The sequence below is a fragment of the Hyperolius riggenbachi genome, chromosome 3 (assembly GCF_040937935.1).
Source record: "Hyperolius riggenbachi isolate aHypRig1 chromosome 3, aHypRig1.pri, whole genome shotgun sequence".
Lineage (NCBI taxonomy): Eukaryota > Metazoa > Chordata > Amphibia > Anura > Hyperoliidae > Hyperolius > Hyperolius riggenbachi.
In genome coordinates, this window is record NC_090648.1 from 217,429,093 (window position 1) to 217,443,823 (window position 14,731).

The window sequence follows — 14,731 nt, forward strand, 5'->3', positions numbered from 1 at the left end:
ACCACCTGTAAATGATTGTGATTTTCTGCAAAACTTGCACTGTTAAGGGTATGTGAGAACTGAGTTGAGAAACCCTAGTGTAGACACCACAGCTTGTATCTGATGGTGCGGAAGCTCTTTGATAAGCTGATGTAAAGTAAATAATTGGAAAAGTACCTGCTCAGGAGGCAAGACACTGGCCACGTCCAGCACATCAGTACATGCTAAATCAGTTGGAGTAAAATTATAATTTAAAATGGAAGTTAACACTTTTGTTTAATTATTTCACTTGAGCAGGGGAAGATGCGGTGGGTGAATCACTGAACAATCGAAGCTGGATTCACTCTGACAGGTCTGTGCCATGCAATGGACACAACGGAACAACTCTGAAGAAGGGTTTATGCCGTGGATAATCAAAGATACCCTATGCCCTGTCACCGACTATCCACATCATATAACCCTTCTTCAGAGTTGTTTCATTGTGTCCATTGCATTAGATATGTCAGTGCAATATTGCTGTCATGTCTGACTTCTGACTGATAAATCTAGCCTAACACAGTTGTGATTTCCTAATTTTGCTAACCCCTTCCGGGTAGGACTAACTAGCATTTTAAGATTTTGTTTTTATCAGTCCTATAAGTGGAAACTTTAAGATAATACAGTAACTGCTGTCTGTATACACTTCTTGTTATGGTCATATGCAACCCTGAAGGCTTTTTACCTCCATACGATCCCCAGTTGTTTGAGATGAAGTTGAGACTTGAAGAGTCCAGGAATAAACGGCAGATTGTAGACACCAGTAAACCAAAGACTGCGCATGGCACCCAACTACTCCCAGATGCCTCCAGAAGGTTCAAGGGACTACAGATTAGATAGAGGAAGAGGTAACCGTTAAGGGATGGATTAATCCCATGGGATATGTGTTATGTGCAGGAAATGTAGGGCAGGAAGCAGGGTAATACAGGACAGGAAGCAGGATAAGAGCAGGGGTTGACTTAAGTGTTAACAAAATACCTGAGAAGACCGGGGACCCCCCAGCAGCAGGAAATGCAGAGTTTTCGCCGTCGTACCAAAAAAGATAAAAGCAGCAATGTGCACAGCTATAAAAAAGGTATATGCAAAAGGAGTACAGATGTTACAAGCAAGTCAGCACAGTCTTTATGAAACAGTACAGAGCAGTACAGTTGCCAGTTAGCCATAATTTCCAGGGACTGCCCCAGTTTTAAAGGTTGTCGTCTGTCTTAAGTTGTTCAGCAGTGATATCACACAGCTCTGTTTTGGAGGCATGGAGTATATCTTATGTTTTAAAATTACAGGTAGCAAAGATTAAATGAAAGAAATGCGTCATCATCAGCATCATACAGTACCAAATATCTTGCATAGTTAATTTTAACTAGGAAGACATAGAGGTACACAGGAACTGGTAATTTTATACCCGATTAAGGCAGTGTTCAAATTTATTAAAATTTGTGCACTTTTTGCGATTGTGGGAAAATGCATTCACTGCATATCTAATGAAAGTCAATGGAGAATCCTAGTTTTGCTAACATCTGCAAAAGTAATTTGCTGTCCAATTTTAGTAATTATGCCACTGTAGCTTCTGACGTTCCTCCAAAACACTACTGTGGGTCACTGGCTGAGTTCCACAACTTCAGTAACAGATTCCCTGGAAATAACATCTTGGCAGCTATAGTACGAGTTTATGAGGGAAACAGGGGATCGGTGCCAGGCATTCTAACAATACATCACTGCCATACTACTTGATAGTTCACATTCCATTATAAGCATGCATTAGTATCATTCATGTACCATATAGATTCCCATTCAAGATAATAACAGGCTATTCATCAATCATCATAAGTTTAAAGGACAACTAAATTGAGAGGTATACGAAGGCTGCCATATGTATGTCCTTTTAAACAATGCACATTGCCTGGCAGTTCTGCTGGTCTGTTTGGCTGCAGTAGTGTCTAAATCACACCAGAAACAAGCATACAGCTAAGCTTGTTAGATCTGACAATAATGTCAGAAACACCTGATCTGCATATGCTTGTTCAGGGTCTATGGCTACAAGTATTTGAGGCAGGGGATCAGCAAGATAGCCAGGCAACTGGTATTGATTAAAAGGAACATATTCACTTTAGTTGTCCTTTAAATAAGTTATTGTATCTAATATTTTTATACCGCAATTCATAATATTATGAACTGCAAAAAGAACATTTGGTTTCTACCAACTATAGTGTTAAAATAACAAAAATATAATCATTAGTAACATAAACAGGTAACAACTTTTACAATGAAATCCCAAACAATAAACTATATGCTGCTTTTGTAATCTAGTCTGATTGGTTGTGACTGAAGCATAGAGAATGGAGGGTATTGCTGATAGGAACTCACTGAAACAGGTGCTATGATGAGGTGATACCATTCATCTGACAGGGTTGGGTCGCACTCTATGACAATCCTGGGAGAAAATCAATGTATAATGTGATTGATATCAATGTCATTTAATTACCATAATGCTTCACTTGCATATATTTCAAAATGAAAGAAAATGGTGTTCACTTACTCAGGAGGGGGACCGTCTGGGTCAATGTACCAGGAATCGTCACTCTCATCAGTTTCGGGGGTTGTTTCTTGTATTGACATAATGGTGCCCACTGCTCCTGTACAACAAGAAGAGAGATCCTTGCTTATATACCCAGACTCAGCTGACCACCGCACAGCATCCTATTGTGTGGGGATTACAGACATTCTATTGGGGTCAGAAAGTGCAAAGGGAAAAATATATCAGCAACTGCGAAGCATGTAGATCACAGAAGAAGTAAAAAGTTCCATTAGGGCTGGTTGTGGGGTGTCTGAACCAGCAGCCTGCAGCTGCATGATGTCTTGTTTAAAACATGGCTGCCGATCCTGGATGCTGCAGGTTGCAGCCAGGAAAAAAACAAGACAACAGGAAAAGTCAGGATCGAAATGATGGTACCAAACATCTCACCTTCCAAACAATAGTGCTGATCTTGTCTTTGTACTATTTTCAATTAAATACAGGGTTTTCATGACTTCCAAATGATTACATTCTGTTTTGAATGTACATTTTACAAGCAATTGACCAATGAGGCCTATTTCAAAGATGCAGTCAGGTGCTGAGAAAGGGACATAGCATGTATGCAGCTCATGACAGCATGGCTCTAATGTCACAGGGACACATCACTGCAAATTTTCTCAAATGATCACCTACACTTTTGGTACATTTTGCTGATCTCACAGACATCTGCCTGATCAATCTATTGTTTTTTTTCACCAGCATAAATATAATAGTCCATGGCCTATTTTTCAATCCTGCAATTTTCCCAGATAGAGATTTGTGATTGTTCTGATGTAACCACCCATTTCAGTATGCTTTAATAAAGTTTCCTATAAGGTTTCTGCAGCACAAATCCTTTATTTCCCTCTGGCTCAGCAGGCAGTCACTGGTTGCTCATTTGGGAATTTATGAGAAACCTTTACATTACCCCCATTTATCACCACCTGCAGAGGACCCCCCCTTACAACCCATTCAGATTCCTCTCACAAATGGGGTGAAAGCAGCGCAAAGCTTTTAATAACGTGAGTCATAATTCTTTCAAGCACTGAATGATGGGGTGAAAGGCCATGGGAAGCACAGAGTATTGGGGTAGGGGTGAGGGTGGCTAGCTTGAGGGGGTTTGGTGGGGAAGAGGAAAGGGGAAGTTTGGAGTGCCCTCAGTTACTGTACTGGTTTTAGAAAGGATATAAATAAGTAAATAGATGCAAAATGTGGAGCCACAACATTCATAGTTACATAGCAGGGGTTATGGCAAGGGATTCCAGTCATTTCCAGTCATTTATGACAGAGAATTAAATCATAATAGTCACAAAAGCACAATGAAGACATCAAAGCTGATTTACTTAAATATGGATAACAGTAAAGCACACTGCAGAACGCAAGCGATCCTGCAGATCAGGATGTTTTTTTTTCTTAAAGAGGTAAAAGTGGCTACATCACAGAATAGTAATAATAAGGCTGTAAATCTGAACTGCTCATTATGTGATATGTGGTGAAGCTGCTTACACAACTATAGAAAAGAGTTATGAGTAATCATGCATTCAGATCAAAGCAAGTACAATTAAGGAAACAGTACAAAGAACCTCCATAACAGAGTGACTGCCTCTAGGGCATACATGTCAAACTCTGGCACGCGGGAAAAATCTGTCCCTCAGAGCTCTTAAATTTGTCCCTCAAGTGGTTTCCCCACTTTGCATTATGTTTGGCCCACTCTAGACCACTAGGGAAGCTATATTGGAGGTGAAGCCCTAGAACAAGCCATATGTGGGAGGTAGGGGAAAAGCCGTAAACACCAGGGAACTGTATAGTGGAGAATGCGGCCTTTAGACACCAGGGAACTGTATAGGGAAAGGAGAACCACTAGACACCAAGAAACTGTATAGTAGTTGGAGGGTGGCTATATGACACCTGGGAACTTTATAAAGGAGGAAGGTGGCCAGTAGACATAGAGGTTGGCCCGCGACTTGATCCCAGTGTACAATTTCAGCCCACTTTGTATTTGAGTTTGACACCCCTGCTCTAGGGGAAACTGCTATGAAGAGGACCACTGAACTCTGCTCTTTACCTAAACACTGCAAGGAAACACATCAACCGAGAACAGGAGGTAAACTGGTTTGAAGGTGCCCGATTTTATTTGGGGGGGTGACTTTTATGCAGTTATGTAATGGAGAGGTATATATATATAGTTATTACCTCTCCTGTAGAAAACACAAGGAACCTGAATGACTGGATAATACATTTATTTAGCACTAATAAGGACAATGGGCTCGATTCACAAAGCGGTGATAACCCAGTTAAAGACTTTAGGCGTGATAACCATTTTTATCATGCCTAAACTCAGTTTAGGCATGATAAGTTTAGGCATGATAAGTTTAGATAAGTTTAGATTGCGCGCAAAGTCCCGCACGCAAAGCAGCGCCATTAAACTCTATGCAAAGTGCATCAGACTTTGCTAGCGCAAAACTTTTGATCAGCTGTGCACTGCGGTGCTAGCCCAGTTGGTGCTTAAACTTATCACACCTAAAAACTTATCACACCTAAACTTATCACACCTAAACTTATCATGCCTAAACAGAGTTTAGGCGTGATAAAGGGCTTTTCACCACGGTGCTAACTGTTAGCACCGCTTTGTGAATCAGGCCCAATGTGTTTCACGGGTCTCTGCCCACTTCATCAGGTCCGTAAGAGACCTTATTAGTTCTAAATAAATGTATTATCCAGCCATCCTGGTTCTGTCAGAATTCTAGCAGTTTATTCTTGCAGGAAAAGCGGCCATATGTATTTGTTTTAATTCATGATACGTTTAAATGTGCTATGTAAAATTTCAATGTAAACTGGGAAGTTAGGGTAATACTTTAAATATTACTCTGTGACTTTTTAACTAATAAAAATGTCCATTTGAGACTAAAGAACATTCACAAGATTGTTTACATGTACTTTAGTTACAAGGTCTTACAGACAGAGAAACTCAAAACATGAAACACGCATAAACAAATTGAAGTTTAACACCATTGTCTTAAGAATCGCTGATGCCATTTTAAATTGCAGAGAGATAAAATAATCAATAGGTCCTTATAAAGAGCTTATGAAGAGAGAAATGAGGATTTTTAAATTAAGTTCATATTTAATTAATAATTCAAATACACACACATATATATATATATATATATATATATATATATATATATATATTTATATTCGTTTATAACTGTATTCTGCAAACAAAAGTTTACAAAAGCCCGAAACAGGCTGTCCACATGTGAAGTTGGTGTGGCTGTGTAATATTTAAAGCTACAGGCTTGCTATACACCAGTGTTTCTGGATGTTTGTCTGGCTTACAGGGGCAAAGAGAGCATTTGTATATTCAGTAGTGGTGCATTGTGGGTAAATGTTCACATAGGCCTAGTGCACACCAGAGCGGTTAAGCAGCGTTCTTCGATCCGCTTGCGGATGTGGAAACGCTTGGTTGATGTATTTCAATGGGCTGGTGCACACCAGAGCGGGAGGCGTTTTGCAGAAACTCATACTCCCGGGCTGCTGCAGATTTTGGATTGCGGATGCGTTTCTGCCTCCAATGTAAAGTATAGGAAAAACGCAAATCGCTCTGAAAAACGGCAGTTCAGAGCTGTTTTCCAGGCGTTTTTGTTACAGAAGCTGTTCAGTAACAGATTTACTGTAACAATACATGAAATCTACTATACCAAAAACGCTTCACAAAACCGCAAAATGCTAGCTGAAACGCTACAGAAAAAGAAGAAAAAGCGTTTCAAAATCTGCTAGCATTTTGCGGATCTGCTAGCGGTTTTTGGTGTGCACCAGGCCATATAGCTGAATTATTGCAAATTTCCTTCTGTTTTAAAAAGGCAAATTTCACCAAACATTGCTTATTAGTAGGTGGGCTTTTCAGTCTCTTTTATCCCCCTATACATTCCTAGTGGTTTGGGTCACCCTGAGCTGCTTGGTTACTCTGTGTTTAACTACCTAAAGACAGCCCCACACCAAAGACATGGCTGTCCCCTCCTGAGGCTGGGGAGTGATCGGCTGTCATAGGCTGAAGCCAATGACAGCTGATCACCCTGATTGGGTGGTGGGGGGAGGTAGGGAGGGAGCAGGGGAAAGTAAATAAAAAAAGGGCATTTTTAATTGAAAAAATAAATAAATAAATATTTATATAAAAAAAAACAACAACTTTGGAGCGATCAGACCCCACCAACAGAGGGAAAAGGGGAGGGAATCACTCGTGTGCTGTGTTGTACGGCCCTGAAGCTTGGCCTTAAAGCTGCAGTGGCCAATTTAGCAATAATAAGCCTGGTCTTTAGGGGGGTTTAACACTGCAGTCATCACGTGGTTAAATAAGTATTAATTTACTGTAGGCTGCAAGTTTTCTTTGCTGGAGCAAAATGGCCAACTTCATTTCAGGAAAAGGACAGACACATTCCACACTAATTAGTAGAGAGACATATTATCTGAAGTGCGTCATGAAAGAAAGATAGATAGATAGATAGATAGATAGATAGATAGATAGATAGATAGATAGATAGACAGATAAAATGGAGATTGCTTAATATTTTAAAATCCTAATGTCTGGGGCAATTCAGTCAATCAGCAGGTCAAGATGGCTGGTGACGTTCATTTTTAATCAACTATGTCAAACAGACCTGATAAACAAATGTCAGTATGGAATTTTTAAACAAAAAATGTTATGGCTTAATTAAATGTCAGGTATTCAAAATAAAACAAAGATTGACGTGAGGAGATTTCCACCAATCAGGACCAGAGATTGAGGGAAATTCCAAATTATTCAGCCATACTGAATAAATTACTATAAAAATAGGAGCTGAAGCTCATAGCTCACACAACCCGACTGAATCTCTTCTGACACCTCCTCCTCAGCTGCAAGCCAGAAGCTACCTTCCAATATGTGGCTGAAGCTACCTTCCCACATGTGGTTCTAGATGCTGAAGAGATGACAGAGAAGAGGTAATATGCTTTATATTATGGTGATTGACTTTAATTAATTTTACAGCATTAAGTTCTGCTAAGATGCTAGCAACAAGTTCTCTCACAAGTTATTTTTTTTATACTATTTTATCAAGATTATTGCAAGTTTTTTACACAGCTACTAATTCAGCAGAGATGATTTTTTGATCCTATTCTATATAACACAACTGTTATAATTCTTTTTTTAAATGTACTTACAAGATTCGTGATAGCTTGACTAAACAGTCTTGATAGATGGAATATTGTTAGAGGGAAACACTACTTAGAACTGTTCATGATATGCTGTATGATAGGCAAATACAATCTTTTATATAAAATCAAATACTACTGAGTTCTCTGATTTATTTCAAGGTATAACGTTAAGTCATAATTACTATTTTAGAGGGTTCAGATCCCACTATGCCCAAATTTATGATGGCAACGCGTTAAAGGCTGGTCCTTTTCTGAGTGAGCGATCATGCAAAAGGCAAGAACCGCCCAGGTACTTGACTGATTTTTGTTTTTTCTACAGGAGAGGTAGGAAGTATATATCCCTCTCCATTACATAACTATATAAAAGGCACCAATATACTTTAGGTGCTCCGAACCAGTCTACCTGTTCATTGTTATATCTCAGTACTGAGGTTTGTTTTTTAGTACCCCCTAAAAATCAATCCAGGAGTGTGACAACCCAATTCCTGTTTTCACAGTACCTGGAAACCCAATCAAGTGTGGGTACCTCCCCACAGGTTCTTTTGGTGGTTGCAGACTTGCAACCCACCTTTGTGAGTACTGTATAAAACCACATTGTCTCTGTCTTGAGTCAACTTAATCAGACATTCTGCACCACTGGCTTCTGGTTTTTATTTTGTTCCCCAGAGAATCCTAGGAAACACCCTTCTCTAGAATTTACATCAACCAAGAGAATTTGTTTTTCATACTGCAACATGAATCCAGATACTCAAGGTAACAACAATACAGTCTTCATTGTAAGCATTTTCCACATCAATTTAATATTAAGGACTATCTAAAGTGGGCTCAAAAAATGACAAAAAAGTAGGCTACCTGATCCATGGAGCTGAGCGGATCAGGTAGCCGCAAAAAAACGCCGCTCCACAACGCTTCCGTGGACTGAAATGGCCCACTTTCAATTTGGTGGCCTATAGGTCACGATGCTGCGCTGAGAGACTGTGTGTCTCTCATAGCGTGCGGGGGAGCGGCCGCAGGTGCGGCTAGGGAAGAGAGCTGCCCAATGGCAGCTCAAGAAACCCTGCAGGAATGCCCCTGACAGGTGTTTTGAACAGAGAATTCCTCTCCCGTGTTTACCTCTGAGTTAGCAACAAATCTTGTCGCTAAACTTGGCGGGCTTTAGCACGGCGGTGGGGGGGGGGGGGGGCAGAGAGCAGCGGTTGGGGGACACAGAGTTATGTCATTAAACAGAGAACTTGGCTCTGTGTCCCATCTGCCCCCCGAAGATCCACCTCGGGTTCTCTTTGAAGTACATTCCCACAGTTCTACTACACAGCAACAACAAACAATCAATATTGTATTGCCGACGGGCCTTTAAAGGAAACAAGAGATATGTAGAGGGCACACTTCTCTTGTGCAGACTGGCCATGAATGGAAGAAGTTATGGGACCCAATACTGGTGCTGCAGGCAGAGGAGAAGGGCGGTGTGGGAGCAATCCATGTACATGGGGCTGGAGGAAGTCCCAGGTATGTATAAACCTTTTCTATTTTTTTGTCTCTTGTACACTTTAAAGCATTAACAAATGCAGGAGGACAATTGCCCGGCAGGGATCAGAATTGATCCTTCGGGTGACAGTTTGTGGCCAAAGCTGTACAGATGTGTCACTAGCCTCCAGGTTAGCGACTTGATTGTTACTAGTGGGATGGGTGAGCTTAGACAGCATTGTGCTTGAGGGTCATCGGGGTGTCAAACATTGCTTAAAATCTGCCATGCCGCAATATTTAGGCAACATTGTGGGGGCCATACACACACAAAATTCTAAATTCATGCTAGATTCCCATCTAGGTTTTATCTTGTGTGTGTGCATATATATATATATATATATATATATATATATATATATATATATATATATATATATATATATATATATATACATATATATATATATATACAGTGGGATTCAAAAGTTTGGGCAACCTTGTTAATCGTCATGATTTTCCTGTATGTCAGTTAAATATATCATATAGGAGACATACACAGTGATATTTGAGAAGTGAAATTACGTTTATTGGATTTACAGAAAGTACGCAATAATTGTTTAAACAAAATTAGACAGGTGCATAAATTTGTGCACCACAAAAAATAAATGAAATCAATATTTAGTAGATCCTCCTTTTGCAGAAATTACAGCCTCTAAACGCCTCTTGTAGGTTCCAATGAGAGTCTAGATTCTGGTTGAAGGTATTTTGGACCATTCCTCTTAACAAAACATCTCTAGCTCATTCAGGTTGATGGCTTCCAAGCATGGACAGCTCACTTTAACTAACACCTCTGATTTTCAATTATATTCAGGTCTGGGGACTGAGATGGCCATTCCAGAACATTGTACTTGTTCCTCTGCATGAATGCCTCTGCATGTGGATTTTGTGCAGTGTTTAGGGTCATTATCTTGTTGAATAACCCAGCCCCAGTGCAGCTTCAGCTTTTTCACTGATTCCTGGACATTGGTCTCCAGAATCTGCTGATATTGAGTGGAATCCATGCGTTTCGCATCTCACTGTGTATGTATATATATATATATATATATATATATATATATATATATATATATATTTACAGTGGTTTGCAAAAGTATTCGCCCCCTTGAAGTTTTCCACATTTTGTCATATTTTGTCATATTACTGCCACAAACATGAATCAATTTTATTGGAATTTCACGTGAAAGACCAATACAAAGTGGTGAACTCGTGAGAAGTGGATCGAAAACATACATACATTTTTTTACAAATAAATATCTGCAAAGTGGGGTGTGCGTAATTATTCAGCCCCCTTTGGTCTGAGTGCAGTCAGTTGCCCATAGACATTACCTGATGAGTGCTAATGACTAAATAGAGTGCACCTGTGTGTAATCTAATGTCAGTACAAATACAGCTGCTCTGTGACGGCCTCAGAGGTTGTCTAAGAGAATATTGGGAGCAACAACACCATGAAGTCCAAAGAACACAACAGACAGGTCAGGGAAAAATTTATTGAGAAATTTAAAGCAGACTACAGCTACAAAAAGATTTCCAAAGCCTTGAACATTCCACGGAGAACTGTTCAAGCGAATATTCAGAAATTGAAGGAGTATGGCACAACTGTAAACCTACCAAGACAAGGCCATCCACCTAAACTCACAGGCCGAACAAGGAGAGCGCTGATCAGAAATGCAATCAAGAGGCCCATGGTGACTCTGTAAGAGCTGCAGAGATCTACAGTTCAGGTAGTGAAATCTGTCCATAGGACAACTATTAGTCGTTCACTGCACAAAGTTGGCCTTTATGGAAGAGTGGCAAGAAGAAAGCCATTGTTAATAGAAAAGCATAAGAAGTCCCGTTTGCAGTTTGCCACAAGCCATGTGGAGGACACAGCAAACATGTGGAAGAAGGTGCTCTGGTCAGATGAGACCAAAATCGAACTTTTTGGCCAAAATGCAAAACGCTATGTGTGGCAGAAAACTAACACTGCACATCTGTTATGATCGCTTCTGCAGCGTTTACTGCTGACTGCAGTGGTATTGCAAACCAAACAGTTCTAATGTCATTACATGCATTTGCTTGCATAGTTTGGTTTGCACTTAAACTAGTTGCTGATTCCATCTGCAGTCGCTCTGAAGTTAATGACAGTTTATTAATATGCTTTTGTGTAAACAAACATTGTCTGCTGCAGTGGAGGGGCGGTCCCTTTCCTGCAGGCTGCATATCATTGTCTGCCTTTTCCTGCTATCAGCCTGTGATTAATTACCATTCACTTGTGTGGGAATCTGCAGGTCTGCTCCCATTGGATGACCTCAGTATAAAGAACTGCTTCCTGCAATGTCTCATGGGCTATCATAGTTTCAGACTCTATCTGTTACTCTGCTCGTGCCCCACCTCGTTCCTGGTCCGTGTGGACTGCGCTGACTCCTGCGAAGGGGTCAGCGAGTCCTCCTAGTTCTGCTCTTGTTCTAGAAGTTGCTACTTGCTTGTCTTGTGTCATATATTGGTTCATCGCCAATATATACGCATACTTGCGCATTTTGTTATTTTCCTTGTATTCGTGTTACGTTAATATATCAGTGTCGCTGATATATACGTACACGAACTGTTTATTTCCTGTGTTCAGTTAGTCAGTTTTCCAGCACGTTTTGGTAGTTTGCGCGTATCGTGAACACCCGTGCTGAGCTAGTTATCCTGTTCCTGGTCCTGTTTGTGGATTGCGTTCATCTCTGCGAAGAGATAACGAATCCTTCTGAATCCTGTTCCTGGTCCTGTTTGTGGATTGCGTTCATCTCTGCGAAGAGATAGCGAATCCTTCTGAGTCCTGTTCCCTGTATTACTTCAGTCTTAGTCAGAGTTCCTGCTTATGTCATATATCGGTTCATTGCCAATATATACATATGTTAGTCAGACGTTACGAATAGTTTCATTGATAGCTGTAATTGTAATACGCTAGGAAAACATACTTATTGTATATTTATCTGTGTTACGTTCATCTATCTCGATCCTGCTATTTCCTGTCTCTCCTGTCCTGTCTTTGTGAGGCACGCCATCGCCGCAACGCATTGGCTGCCTCATTCCAGTCTGTCTGGTTTTGGACGCTTGCTGTCGCTAAGTAATCGCTAGCTAGCAAGCGTTCATTCTGTCTACCTGTCCTGATCTCCTCAGTCCTGGTTTATGCGCTCAGCGCTACTTTGCGCTGAGACGTTATTACGAAAGTGTTTGTGGCTGTTCAGATCTGCACCGGCTCTGTGCACCACAATCTCCTATTGGAGTCAGTCCTCTCCTCCACTAAACTGGGGATATCCTGATCCCTTGTGCTGGTGTGTGTACCTCCTTCACGTCAGCTTATGTGTTGTATGCTGACTGTGGAGATTACACCCCCAAGCTTAACATTATGATAGCCCCATTACCAATCCCCATTGTGGGGGGGGTTCCCAGCAAAAATGACACTGTTTGTTATGGTTCCTGTTCCTTTAAGAAATTTGAGAAGCTCAATTCTGAAACAGAAAATGAGTTTTTTTCTGAATGTGCCAGGTTCCTGGCCAATCCTGAGCTCCAGGCTACTCCTGTTTCAACGTGGGCCCCCCAGCTAGTTTATGTTTTATTTAAGGGAAGATTGTTTCAGTGGGCCTACGATGTCTTGGATCATACCAATTTAAAAGAAAGACCACTGGAATTTCTAGCGTTTGTGATCCATAACTGGCTGCGCAAAACCGATTTGCCTAGCCCTTTTGATAAGCTCCTGGCAGCTTGTCAATCAGCTGCTCCTTCTACTGCCTACAAAAATAATCAGCAAGCAGATAATTGTTCTGATAACTTTTTTTCTGCTAAGGCAGCAGGGTCTAAAGCCAAACGTAAACGCTCCAAAAGAAAAGCGTTACAATCAGCGGAGTCGTTGCCCTTGGCGACTGCGCATCAGATCTGTAATGAGACTCCGCCAGTAGCAGATAATGAAATTCAGTCACCATTCAGGGGAGTCAAATGGACCTATGAAACTACTAATGAACTTTCATTGCTAGCCAGGGAAAATAAAAGTTCTTGTTTAAATGAATTATCTGAATATGATTATGAAGATATATTACAGAGTATTGAACAGATCAATTTATTCGTGCAGCAAGGGAAATTTGCATACACTACAGTTCAACACTTGCTACAGGTATTGGAAATCCTTAGGAATAAGAAATCGGCCAATTACCTGCTAAATAACCCAATGTATGTTTCTGCCACTAACACATTTGCAAACTATGATCAGCCGGAATGCTCAGCTGTTAAATATGCATGGGATCCTCCATTTGAGAAAGGAGAGATGGAAGCCCTGGTCTATGAATGGAAGAAAGATGCAAGTTCATTTTGTCAGTTTTACAGTGCAAAGAGTGAATTAGTATTGAATGCATGCATTAAGTCTGCCTATAACCTAATAAAAACCGGTGTGTGTGGGTATGACTTTGTGGCTCCATTGATCGATGTGTGGAGAATGATTCTGGACGATTTTTATGCGATTCAATCAGTTGATACCAGGGAAGACACACTGTCTAGTGGAGATTGTTCCACTTCCTCAGTTCCTGAGGACTCGCCTGCTTCAGCACCTTTGGCTGATTCAGCGAGTGATTCAGAGCTCCTTTTGGGTGAAATTGAAGTTCCTGTAATTCCACCCTGTACCATGGATAACTCAGTGTTACTTCCCAGTAAGACAGAAATTACTAATACTTCCTTAATCTTGCCATGCACAAATTTCTCAGCAGAGGACCCAGAGGTCCTGCTGACTTCTGAGTCCAGCTTAGCCAGTACTCATGAGTCTTTGTTCAGTGAAACAGACACCAGAAAAATCTTGCCTGTCTCTGCAAATACTTCTGCAGAAATTACCTGTGTTAATAAAGTTCAACTCCTGTCTGATCCAGCAGATGCCAATAGATGCACTACATCAGTTTCTGAGTCCCAGCAATCCTGTCCAGAAATCTCAGAACCCCAACATCTGAATTTTCCAATTTCACAATTGAATGGTGATTTAGATGCGCAAACATTGTGTTTTGATCTTCCTGTTTCTACACCTCACTCTAGTCTCATGAATAACTCACAGCGTCTGCTATGTGAGTCCGAAATCGCAGAATTATTACCGTGTTCAGAAAATGTTCCAGTGAACTTGCCCTGTACCATGAATTGTGCAGTAGATCTCTCCAATGAAACTCAGGTCACAGAATCATTATGCTGTCCAGCAGGTGCTTCCATGGTTTTGCCCTGCAATGTGGACTGTTCGGTGATCCTGTCCAGTGAAGCTGTGGTCACAGAGTCTTATGCTTCACCCAGTACTTGGGATACTTCAAACCCTCTAGCAGAACAGTCTGAGGCACTGCTTACCTCAGTTGGTGTTACAGTAATATTCACTTGTCTAGCAGCTGTTTTGGAATTACAGTCTGCTCTAATAAAACTTGATGAATTTCTGCCCAGCGAAGCAGAAGCCATTGAAATATTGTCCTC

General features: G+C 40.8%; 1 protein-coding gene across 1 annotated transcript in view; it reads right to left on the bottom strand.

Annotated features, from left to right (window-relative positions):
- Positions 1 to 14,731, bottom strand: part of STRA6 (signaling receptor and transporter of retinol STRA6) — a 109,002-nt gene that overhangs the window by 73,960 nt on the left and 20,311 nt on the right. Inside the window, exons 2-5 of the mRNA XM_068275738.1 lie at positions 2,549 to 2,645; positions 2,377 to 2,443; positions 994 to 1,079; positions 701 to 840 (exon numbers count right to left, since the gene is read on the bottom strand). Coding sequence (XP_068131839.1) covers positions 701 to 840; positions 994 to 1,079; positions 2,377 to 2,443; positions 2,549 to 2,628 — 373 coding nt within the window. The 5' untranslated portion in view covers positions 2,629 to 2,645. The remainder of the gene's footprint in view (positions 1 to 700; positions 841 to 993; positions 1,080 to 2,376; positions 2,444 to 2,548; positions 2,646 to 14,731) is intronic.